Genomic DNA, 12,673 nt, shown 5'->3' on the forward strand with positions numbered 1-12,673 from the left:
AAGCGTTCCTACGTGCTCGAAGTATATTTCTTTTTTTTTTCTCTGAAAGTTTTTTTTTCTTTACTGAAAACTCACTCGCAAGATCGTAACCACGCACTAAATATCTTGCAAAACTAGTAACCACGCTCTGCTACCATGTTAAGGAAATTCGAGGATTTGGGAATACAAATTATTTACTATATTTCCCACACAACAGTTATACATCTATATTACTCTCTGAAGAACGTCTTGCACGCACGCTGGTCGCCAACCGACTATCCTAGATCCTTCTAACATCTGGCAACAGTCTTTTGTCTCCACTAAGACCTTGACGCCCTCTAACCCTTACACACACACTCTCATGTACAGTGTAAATGTATCACTTCCCTAACAATATTTTTTGAATCCGCTGTGTTCGGATCTGTAAGTACTCAAGCAAGCCCTGATGCATTTTCTTTCGAATATGCGGATTTTTTCCATTTGGGAGGCTGATATGTTGTACCAGATTGGGCCAGCAGCGACATCTACAGTGCTAAGCGCAGTTCAAAGATACTACATAGACAATAAGTACTCTTGCGTGTGTAGTACATCGGTGCGTCGATAGGTGGCCTATAAAATATTTGCTTTCTCACTAATTGTCGCAAAAGTAGTATATTGCTTTATATACAGGAAATAAATCGTACCTTACGTACTTCCTTCGGTAGTACATATACTCATTACATCTTCGTACATTTGTAACATATTCGCGGGAACGTTGTGCGAAATGGTATTTGTTACGTCGCGTGATTGGAACCGTGCGACGTCCCTCGATATTGTGTCGCTAAGGGTCCGCTGACAGTTATTTAAATCCTCATCAAACCTAAGGCCCCACCATAAACTGAATCTTATTAGCTTGCAGAAACCGTTAATCCTGCAGGTATTTTCGGTTTATAGCTGGTACTTAAAACAGTCCTTAGGTTTGTTGTGCGCTCTTAGAAATTACAGAAAAACTGGTAATTATATAATGGGAAAAACTGGTAATTTATCTAATGGAAATGTCTGGATTTTCCCATAAACAAGGTCACCCATGAGCCACGTTGGTAGGATACTTACTCCTCCTATCTTGATTCATCAACGCTGGTCATAGCTAATGGGAATCGCGGATCCTTGTCCTCACTTTTCATAACGAAAAGTGTGAACAACGAATCAGCTTCCTTCGTTCAATAATTACATACATAGCGAGCTTTTCTCCGTTAGTATATAAGAGCGAACGAGTTCAGTTCAGTTCAATTCAGTTCCAATTCAGTTCAGTTCGAATACTCTCAACCCTCAAGACTTCTTCGAAGACCACCCAACTACCCGTACTCAATCTCGGTCTTCAGGTCAGTTAACATATCTACCCGGATTCTCTCATATCAGAGCAATCCATTTCTTCGTCACCTATATCTTAAGCAGCGGAGTTACTAACTTGTGTTGTTGTACAAGGTTGTTGGAAATACATATTTTAAAACACTGTTAATCGCAGCGTTATACCAACTCAACCACCTCCATTATCTTAAAGGAAATCAGGGGATCGATCTATTCGCAGTGTCGATTCTTAGAATCGTAACTGGAATTTACGACTCCCGTTGACGCGCTTCCTGCCCAAGATCGGTCGAATTTACAGTATTTCATAATGAAGTTCGACAACATTCATTAGATCTTAGAATCTTCTATTATTAACCATAGAAAATTGTTAGAAATCTAAAGCAGTCATGCATGAAAGTGCGCGCGTAATGCTATTGTTCTTGGGGGCTTTGCAGGTAATGACATAACAGTATTTGAATCCCTTGTCGGTTGTGTATTAGTTGTAGAGATAGCTATTGTCAGGTGTTGCGACTTTAAATGTCTCGTATATCTACTAGTATTGCCGAATTTGGTTTTTAATATTTGTTTACAAATATCTCATTTTGTTATATCCTAATCTATTTTTCCTCCTGAGACACTTTGATGTATTCTGATCTATTTGTTCAAGCAGCAAGCACACAAAACTTTCGTTGCGATTTTTCTGCGTTTAGCCACTACATAACTTTTACTTTCTACTTCTACCGCATTCGCGTTATTTTCATTGTTACTGAGCATTGTAACAATAACTCAATTGAGTAAAAGTACGATTTTTAGAACCATATGAAGATTTAGGAAAACTGGAATTGTACTCACAAGAACGAGTAGAAGAAGTTCTGAAGATATTGCAGGAGGAACTGAGGACATCGCAGAAGCTGCAATACATGCACCCATATTGTTCCACAAGTTATTACATTAGTTTCAAGAGCCGAACCATAGAACAAAAGAGTGGCATTGTCAATGAATCTCAAGTATTTAGAGGAAAAGAACCAGTTTAGACGTAATTTCGTTTACACGGGCATCTTAACTCTCAGAATTATCGAACATGGCCACATTCAATTCTCGAAAAATTTGAGGCAAGTCATTATATTCAGTTAAGATATGTGTATGGTGCACAATATAGCGAAGACATACAACGGTTTTCCTTAGAAAAGTTTCCTTAGAAATACCGTAATGCCAGGAGTTTCCCAAAACATTATCTAGTAATTAATTTCGTTGCTTGGAGAGCACAAAAAGTCTTGCTGGATACAACAGAAATACCAGCGCATACAGCGTGGTCGATGAGGAAGATGCTGGAATTTTTTGAAAATAAAATCATGTCAAGAGGACTGTGGCATGCAGTTTTGATGCCATCAGAGATGTTAAAGCGTGAGATGTGTCTAAAACAAAACCGCGGACTATCGACAAGCCTGAAGAGGAACATCGAAGGAGTGTAAAAGGTAAATGAAGAGATGTTAGTGAGCGCCTCTAAAAATACGATAAAAAAATTAATTAATGTATTCAAATTCAAGGATGGTATATTCAACAATATTTATAATTATTTCTTGCAAAATATGGATTAGTCGTAAGTTATCGGTCCTTATCTGTTTTGACAATCGAATGAAATAATCGGTCCTTTTTAGAGCCATCAAACTTTGAAGGGGGAAGTTTCGATCCTATCATTAAATGCCAAAAAAACTGAATTCCAGTGAGAATGTAAACACAATGCAAACACGAATGCCCTTAAACCTCAAATGAATGTGAACTATCCCAACCTCTCTATAGAAGTGATCGCTTAAAATAGTTTCCACTGTTCCTCATAATCTGTTTCGGCCATAACGCAATTGATAAGTTGTTGAAATAAGAAAAATAAACTTTTTATATTTTTTATTTCATTGTAATAAGATTGTTTTCGCTGGATTTTTGAGATTCCTCCGAACAAAATGATATCGAATTATATTTTCGAAATGTGGATGGTTCGATTAACTGCACGGTGCACTCGGACACAACATTCCGAGATTACATTGAATACTGATGAATGTGTTGTTTAGCTTAGAGGAGGATAGTAGGTCATCCTTTAGGAAATGGCTGTTATTTGGGCGCGAGAGAATGACTTTTTACATAGCAATAAACAGTGCCTTAAACATCAGAAGCCGATCTTACTTAGCCGACCGTTATTTATAAGACAAAGAAGCGCCGGATCGGATAGTTTCAGGTAGGTATTTAATTCCTTTAATCCTTAAAGGATTTTCTTGAAGGAAATTCCTTAATTTCCGGAACTCTAATTTTCCAGCTAGTACTGCAATTGTGCTATTTGTCATTACGTTAGAAGTTATGAGGAATACGATATTCTCAAGAGGCACAGATAATTGTGCAGTTTTATATCTATTAAGCGCCTAAAAGCACTGGCTCGGGGAACGATGCTGCCGAACAGACGGCTCGAGACGTTCGGAGGGTGGCGGAAGCAGAGGCGTGGGACCGGTGGCAGTTCCGGCTGGTCGAGAAAGAAAGAGGGCATCGAGCAGGTGAAGCGGTCCTCCCAAGTTGGAAGGCTTGGAGGAACCGTGATGGACTCCCTCTCACATATACGATGACATAAAAGGGTCATCATACCAGGGAGGCATTGGGGCCTCCGCGAACTTGAAACGATGATCCAGGGAGTGGTGGCACTAGGAGTAATGGTTTCTCCTAACGTCCAAGTTAGCTTGACACGGATAGGCTTCCATCATGGGAGAAGATATTGAAATGATATTATTGTGTATGAAATATTGATTTAGATTTCTGATTAATACGGTAGTTGCTGCCACCAGAAATAGTCTAAGGACTATTTCAAAAAAAATTTTTTTTATTATTACTATTATTACTGTTTCCCTCCAAGTTAAGAGTATTAGTGTGTGATGGGTATTGTTCGTCTATAGTGTCTTTGGTAACTAGATTGAATTCCCAGTCTGTAAGTGCATCTGTAGCACGTTCTTGGCTGTAGGAAGACAAATCTTTGTACCTTCGTCTGTCGTGTATTTTCGGTAACTATTAGATTGAATTCCCAGTCTGGAAGTGCCTCTGTAAGCACCTTCCTGGCTGTAGGAAAACAAATCTTTGTACCTTCGTCTGTCGGGGTTTTTGTTACTCGTAAGTGCTTATGCAATAGTTTACGTTTAATGGGTAGCGTTAACGAACGTTTAATGCAACTGGCAATTTAATTCCACTTTTCGGCTAACCTGCTATGCGCAGGAGTACTGGCACGGGAGAGGATTAAAGCTGGGTACAATAAATATTTGTCCGCGTTGAACGGATTTTTATTTGAATGTCGAATTGCTTAGATTGTTACGTATATATATATATATATGTCGGAGATAAGAGGACATCGGTGCTTTCTCTCTGAAACCTCGGGAAAATCCATAAAAACATTGTAATTAAAATCTACAGTTGTAACTAAACGATTTGCCGTCATTCTAACCAATTGTATTTGTTTGAGACTTGTGACAATGAGCTTGGGCTCAAGGCGACAATTAGTCGCCGAACGTGGCCGCGGTCAACGGGACGAACTCTCCATCTAACAAAGGCATTGAGTAATCCTATAGCTCTCCTTAAAAGAAAGATTTGTAGCGGCACGTGGCAGTAAACATTCCAACGGTTTCTGTCCCGTAGCTTGCCACACGCAGATCCTATTCTCCGGGCAGGATGTTTACCAGATGTCGACGCGTCTCCACAGTACGTGATCGGCTAGCCCGAGGACCGTCATAAACACTAATATCTAGTTACCTAAAATCCTTCAACAGATACACAGTCTTTGTCCCAGTTACGGGAAGACAGGAGAGACCTATTTTTTCACGAACGACGTCTCCCACTAGCAACCCTCCCTCAAGGGCAGCTAGCATCCTTTTCTAACTACCGATATGGAGATTGGTCAATTAGCAGCAACGTCAATTTCCCTTACTTTCCGAACGTAGGATGTCCCCGACGAATCCGATGATCTCGTGTCCTTAGACACACCCCGTCCATAGTTTTCCTCTGGGGTATCACCGGGACGGAAAGTCATTCTCTCTTGCGGTCTCATCGACAAAAAAAGAGATTAACGCCAGCGACTATTAACACAGATCCCGACTTAGATCTTTGCGACTGCGTACGGCTACCGTCCCGTTGTCCGCGGGTTCGTTATTGAACCTAGGATCATTGTCATTAGTTTCTCGAGTATCTAATTACCACGGTTATTTGTCCGGTTCTATGGTAATCGTATTTGCACTAGCCAATGTCTTCTCTATTGCATAACGACGACGTGTAATCCAAACGAAGATTCGCTTTATGCCCCTAACCCTAATTCTAATGTAAACCCGACATATATATACATACATATATATATATATATATATATATATATATATATATATATATATATATATATATATATATATATGTATATGTATATGTATATATTAGTGTTAGAGGAGGTAGAGCAAGAATTTTCGCGTTGATGGATTGGATAAGAATGTGAAATTTTTCATTGTTTGATATAAATTTATTTTTACGTTTGCCTTCTTCTTCTCTTTTAATTTCGCTATAGTAGTTTGTCGTTAGAACCAAAGCTCAGTTCATTTGCTACGATGGATTCTGTTGCCACGATTTTCTTGCCTTTTGAGTTTAATAATCGAGGATGATTCTAACGCTCCTCTCTGTGTGGGACTCGTGTGATTTCGCAAGCCTTGCCCAAAGACGGGCAATATTTTGCCAACAGTGGAATGAGGAATGCGAAGATCGATGGGTGTTTTCGATAATCGAAAACACCGTTTGCACAAGCCAACACAGCGAACGATCCTTTGGTTAAATTTTCAAAAGGAAATTGTTCTGCTATTTCTCTCTTCTTTTCTACAATCGCATGCAACGATGGCAAGAATATCGGTTAATAGCAATGCCGGTATTGCTCTTAATTTTCGATTGACGCCAACGATATATTTAATGGTCCTCTCTGTGCGGGACTTGTGTGACTTCGCAAGCCTTGCCCAAAGACGGGCAATATTTTGCCAACAATGGGAGGAGGAATGCGAAGATCAGTGGGTGTTTCAGTAGCTGAAAACACCGTTTGCACAAGCCAACACAGCGGACAACCCCTTTGTTTGAAGTTTAAAACAATGATTCTGTCTTCAAAACTATTCACGGAAATAAAACGAGATCGATGATAGGAAGTTCTAATTCGATTCTCGAAGGGAACGAAATTGTCAGAGAAGAAGGAAATTTTTTAAAATTAATTTTCATACCTTGAGGAGTAGGTGCTGTCTGGCGCCATTACTTCAGCTGCTCCGGTGGTCGTCGGTGTTTTTTGTTGGGTTTATTACTTGAACTCGAATATAGTTTATTATCAACATTTACTTTAATTATCTATTTCGATACAGACTGAACAATTTACTAACTGGATTAATACCGCAATTACAATACGCGTTTCTGTCTAAGCGATAAAATGAGGATTTCAAAGGTAAAATTTTCTTTTTACTTAGTCGCGACTCTCTTTTCTTGCCTGAACAACTAAAGCCCGCCGAAACGCAAAATGCTACACAAAATTTCTAAACGTAAGAATGAGCGTAATAATGAGCGCAATAACGAACGTAATAATGAGCGCTGCTCTATGTTGCTACGCTTATTTATAATGCCATCCCCCACGGGGTGGTGGTCCACTGGGGGTACGCTTCCGTGGGAATCGGGATGTTGCAGTTTGGGTTTCCTGAAATCGTACGTGAGAGAATGTAAATTCCATATTTCGACTTAGTTCCCAACGGTCCTGTGTTTCTGCTGAGCTAGCGTCTAGGAGGCTTGAAGCATTCCATGCTGATCTAGTCTTTTCGCAAGAAACTTCCACGTTTGTACCGTGGGAATTATCTGTGTTTCTTCGGCGCGTGCAAGGGCTGGCTGCCGCAGCATCATTATCATTTCGATGTTTGCTCGGGCAACACGTGCAATCCGCTGCTCTCCCACAACAAGGACCTCCTCCTTCGAGTTATTTTGCGTAAGTTTGGTTTAGATGGATATTTGCATATTATGGTTGTTTTCGTGATTTTGATCCTTTTCCCTTTTTTGTTGTTTCCCTAGGCTTCGGTGATCGACGTTTGAACAATGTTTGTGGAGGCATTTCCATCAGAGGTTCCTATGCAGACTTCTCTGGTGCGTATTTTGTCTTGTTTTTAGTCCGCTTGATTCGTCCTGTTTCGTTCTATTTAAACTATATTGTGTTGTTTCAGCGCAAGAGAAAGAGGGATTCCGAAGAACCCATGGGCGACTCGAGAAGACCCACCAAACGCATGCGGCGCTGTGATGAACCACAAGTACCAGAGTGGTCGGAGGAACTATTCGACATTGATGCCGAGGCCGTAGATTTCCCGTCGGAATTGAGCTGTGACAATCTTGTTACTGTCGATGAGAGTTTCTTCGATGCAGAGACCGTCGTATTGGAGTGGGGACCCCCTCTGGTTGAAGTCGTTGATATCGATCGTTGTGTAAAAGTCCGTTTTGCAAATGAAATTCCCGGAGAGGTTTTGGAGGCACATCTTCGTCACCATGCTTCTGGGAGAAAGGGAATTTCCCCTGTTGTGCGTTATTGGTGTATGCGTGAGTTCAGCGAACTTTGTCCTGGAGCTCCTTGCTTCGATTTTGATTTGGTGTAGCTGCTTTAATTTCGTTGGTTCGTTGTTTGATAATCGTGGGTTCCTTATTATTTTTTTTAGATGAATTTTTGTTTTTATGTTCAATACATATGTCAGAGATGAAAGAACACCGGAGTCTTTGGAATTTTGATTAATCCCGCAACATTGTAACCTAGAGTCTACTATAGCTGTAATTAAACAATTGTAGTTATTCAATCCGATTGTAATTGTTCGAGAGTTGTGATAATGAGCTTGGGCTCGAGGCGACAGTCTGTCGCCCAACATAGCCGCGGCCAAGGGATGAACGCTTTGTCTAACAAAGGTATGGAGTAATCCTACAGCTCTCCTTAAAAGAAATATTCGTGGCGACACGCGACAGTAAACATTCCAACGGTTTCTGTCCCGTGGCTCGCCACACGCAGACCCTATTCTTCGAGCAAGATGATTGCTTAGCTAGCGGAGAGACGCGATCGCGAGATAGCACGTCAACGAGAGTTGTAAGTTCCTGTTACGATTAAATAATCGACGCCACGAACTGATCGATTCCCTTATTTCGATTATGATAATAAGGATAGTTCAATGAAATTCCACAGAATTAACACAAATAAATTAATGTTTATTTCAACAACTTATTAACTAGGAAGACATAAATGGAACAAAAAAAAATGTAACTGCGTTTTGGTTGATAAGTAATGCGCGATATATGAGATGTGTTGACGGTTCGACTTCTCGAAAAGTTCTGCCCGCCTTTCGATTTTTTTTCGTTTTTTTTCTGGAAGGCGACCCCCACTACGTTCGGATCACGTCACATTCTTTTACGCGAGGTAAAATAACGTTTCTGGAGGTCGCCCTGCTTAATGAACCATGCGCTTGCCACTACAATGTTTGTTTGCCGGGCAGCCGCGACGATCCGTCTGCGACATTATAGTGCCGCGATCAACAGTTAAGAATATGACCTATGGTAAGCCGCATGGCGTAACATTCTCCCCCCGTTGAGAGGGTACCGATCAAATTAGCGAGATGTGGTTGAAGTTCCCATCTTATTTCGTCTCGGAGGCTAGTTGTTCGGGTTTCTCGAGATCGGGTTGAATTGGCAGTGGGACAAGCCTTTTGACGCCCCGATCCCAAATGCTCTTTGCCGTCTGAACTGTAGCTGTCCGGATGACACCATCGGCGCCTGGATGAACCTTGATAACTCGGCCCAGAGGCCAATGCATGGAGGGAACGTTGTCCTCTCTGAGGATGACGATTGTCCCCTTTTGGATACCGTGTCCACCTTTGCTCCATTTATTGCGGTTGGTTAGCTCGTTCAAATACTCCTTATGCCAGCAGTTCCAAAAATGCTGTTTAAGCTGTTGGATATGCTGCCATCTGGAGAGTCGGTTCGATGGAATGTCTCTGAAATCTCGATCACGTAAGCACATTAGTGAATCGCCAATGAGGAAATGTCCGGGAGTGAGGACTAGGAGATCATTTGGATCGGTGGAGATAGGAGTTAGCTGGCGGGAATTGAGGACTGCTTCTATTTCTATGATAAGAGTATTCAATTGTTCAGAGGTGAGTAACTCGTTGCCGGCTACACGCCTGAGGTGGCGTTTAAGTGACTTCACCGCTGCTTCCCATAGCCCACCGAAATGCGGTGAATGAGGGGGAATGAAGCGCCATTCGATTTGTTTGTCGGCTAAAAATGCGGTCACTTTTTCTTTGTGGTCGTCCGATTGTAATAAATCGTGAAGCTCTCGTAATTCGTTGCTTGCTCCTCTGAAGTTGGTGCCGTTATTAGAATGGATGGTGGAGCAATACCCTCGTCGAGCGATAAATCTGCGAAGAGCGGCGATGAAGGCTTCGCTAGTGAGATCGTCAACGAGCTCGATGTGTACCGCTTTAATTGCTAGGCATACGAAAATGGCTACGTATACCTTTATTTGACGACGGTTACGATCTCGTTTTTCCTTGATGTGGAACGGCCCGCAGTAATCGACGCCGACGTTTGTGAATGGGCGAGATTCCGTTACTCGCGCTTCCGGCAGATTATCCATGTGGCGGCACGGGCCACGGAACTTTTCAACGGCTCCGGATGCAAAGCGCGACGCCGCCAAAGCGCAACACCGACGTGCCCAATGTACCATCGATATCTTCACACTCTTTCCGCCGAATTCTCGGAAGAGCATACACGTGCCAGCACTGGCGGCACATCTAATGAATGCACGCTAGTGGGGGATATCGATGGGCTACGAAGGAAAGAATCTGCGCGATCCGAAACAAAAGGGCAGGCAGTCTGTCTTACGCCATTAAATGTGTAACTCCTCGGTACTATTTGCATAGCAACGCGTCGAATGATCTCTCGGTGTCTATCGTTATTTGTTAGTTGTTACCAGTTGTCTGTTAAGTGTAATTGTTAATTGTTAATTGTTAACTCTGATTGTTGATTAGTTCTAATTAAACTATTGTTCGTTAAAAACACCAAGAGTAGTTCCTTACGCACCTATCACCATACCACCTCACCCATCACGTATTCTACCGGCGGTGGTAGCGCGGCAGCAGCGGACGCAGCCTTTGATCGCCCGCCATACTTGATTTCGACCGTCGACGGGCCAGTATCTTTGTCTTACTGCGTATAACGTAGCCTGCGTTCCGGAGTGCATGTGGATCTTGTGCTCGTGTTCTATGATGCGTGTTGTAACGGATGACTTAGGTAATACTATGGGATGTTTCTGGGCGAAGGTCATCGACGAATGACTGAGTCGATCCCCGACTCGCAATATTCCTTCCTTGTCTATGAACGGATTGAGTTACGTGAGTTTACCCTTTATCGCCGCGTTCCGATCTTTTTGGAGTGTACAAATTTCCTCGAAGAAATGGATGTTTTGCAACAATTTTATCAGCTTATTGTGCGTTATGCGTAATTCGGTAACGGTTAGGGGTGCCGCTCGGTTCTTTTTCTGTTTCCAATGGAGGCAACGAGCTATGATTCGTATCGACTTGGGCCAGGATGAATATCTTTGCAACAAACTGTAAACGGCGGGGTTTGCGGACAGACAAATCGCCCCTTTCTGCTCCGGTACTTCAATTTGCGGTGTTAGCGCCCATGTCGGCCAGTAGCCTTCCGACTGGTAGAGCCATGCAGGACCGTGCTGCCAGATGGTTGGGCGCAGAAACTCTTCGGGTGTTTGGCCGCGTGATATTAAGTCCGCGGGATTGTCGTCGGTAGGAACGTGGCGCCAATCGCGGATGCTGGTTTTTGTTTGAATTTCGGAGACTCTGTTAGCGACGAATGTTTTAAGGGTGTGAGGTGATGTATTGAGCCAATGGAGGACGATAGTGGAATCGGTCCAATAGATAGTTCGAGTCATTTTGTGTGATAGGGCTTGTTGTACTGTCGACATCAGGGACGTAAGAAGGAGTGCTCCGCTCAGCTCGAGCCGAGGAATGGTCTGGTACTTGAGCGGGGCGACTTTCGATTTTGCGGTTAAAAGTTGGGTCCAAACACGGCCGTTGGTGTTAAGGATTCGGAGATAAACACAGGCTCCGTAAGCCTTTTCGCTGGCATCGCAGAAACCATGCAATTCAATTTCTATTGTGGACTCGATTATTGCCTTGCGTGGGAACTTGACGTTGTTTAATAAGGGTAATTGGGCATAGTACCTTTCCCACTCTGTATGTAACTCGATCGGAAGTGATTCATCCCAATCGATTTTCGACGACCATATTCGTTGAAGTAGCATCTTGGCCCGAACAATTACCGGTGCGAGCAGACCGAGCGGATCGTAAATTTTTGCAATCTCCAAGCTGATGATTCGTTTCGTGATTCGAGAGGGCGTGGGTTTGACTTCGACCGAGTAAAGAATGGAGTCGTCGGATGAATTCCAAAACACCCCCAGCGTCTTCAAGGTTTGCGAGTCGCCCAAAAAATGTTGGTGATTTGTTTCTTCTAAGGAAAGTCCATGTAATAAGTCATTATCGTTTGACGCCCATTTTCGTATGTTTAAGCCGGCAAGTTGAAGTAAATTGGTGAGTTCTGTTCTGAGCGTGAGGGCTTCGTCCTTCGTTTCAGCTCCGGTGAGAGCGTCGTCGACGTAGAAATCTCGCTGCAGTACCTGTGCTGTCGATGCTGTACGTGGAAATCGATGTCCTTCGTCCTCTGCCAGTTGCTTGAGGCACCGAATAGCTAGATACGGGGCTGCGGATAAACCGAACGTTACGGTGTTAAGCTCATATGTTTCTGTTTCTCCACTCGCGCTGCGCCATAATATCCTTTGATATTTCCGATCCTCTGGTCGTACGAGGAATTGCCGATACATTTTCTCGATGTCGCCAGTGAGTACGTATTGATGAGCGCGGAATCTAATTAATATACAAAATAAATCTTCCTGTAGCTTGGGTCCTGTGTAAAGTGTATCGTTTAGGGAGGTTCCGGTAGTGCTTGGTGCCGATCTGTCGAAAACTACACGGAGTTTGGTGGTTTGACTCGATGCTTTGGTCACGCCATGATGGGGTAAATAGTATCCGTTGTCGTCGGAGTGGTTGTCATTGACCTTCGTCATGTGTCCCAACGCCAGGTATTCCTGTATTACCGTTCGATATTCTGATTCGAAGCGTTTGTCGTGCTGGAATCGGCGATTGAGTGAGGCGAGTCGTTTAATTGCCAGCGTTTTAGAGGATCCAAGTGACTGAAGCTGATCGTTGAAAGGTAGAGCGACGATGTATCGTCCTTCGCTGGTGCG

The 12,673-nt window shown here is 42.9% G+C and overlaps 2 protein-coding genes across 2 annotated transcripts in view; one reads left to right on the plus strand and one right to left on the minus strand.

The window, feature by feature from the left end:
• The window catches only part of LOC126866747 (odorant receptor 4-like), a 110,628-nt gene that overhangs the window by 76,499 nt on the left and 21,456 nt on the right, over positions 1-12,673 (plus strand). The window lies entirely within an intron of this gene.
• LOC126866748 (uncharacterized) lies at positions 10,451-12,493 on the minus strand. Its single transcript, XM_050620683.1, has 3 exons — positions 12,307-12,493; positions 10,963-12,129; positions 10,451-10,725 (listed from the first exon to the last, which is right to left on the minus strand). The coding sequence occupies exons 1-3, from the start codon at positions 12,491-12,493 to the stop codon at positions 10,451-10,453; spliced, it is 1,629 nt and encodes a 542-aa protein (XP_050476640.1).

The sequence above is a fragment of the Bombus huntii genome, chromosome 6 (assembly GCF_024542735.1).
Source record: "Bombus huntii isolate Logan2020A chromosome 6, iyBomHunt1.1, whole genome shotgun sequence".
In the NCBI taxonomy this organism is placed as follows: Eukaryota; Metazoa; Arthropoda; class Insecta; order Hymenoptera; family Apidae; genus Bombus; species Bombus huntii.

Coding starts and splice junctions, on each gene's coding strand:
- LOC126866748 (XM_050620683.1), bottom strand. CDS start 12,493: ATGACGAAGGTCAATGACAACCACTCCGACGACAACGGATACTATTTA. Junction 12,130..12,306: donor GCTACAGGAAGATTTATTTT/GTATATTAATTA, acceptor GTTTATCCGCAG/CCCCGTATCTAGCTATTCGG. Junction 10,726..10,962: donor CGCAAACCCCGCCGTTTACA/GTTTGTTGCAAA, acceptor ATCCGTTCATAG/ACAAGGAAGGAATATTGCGA.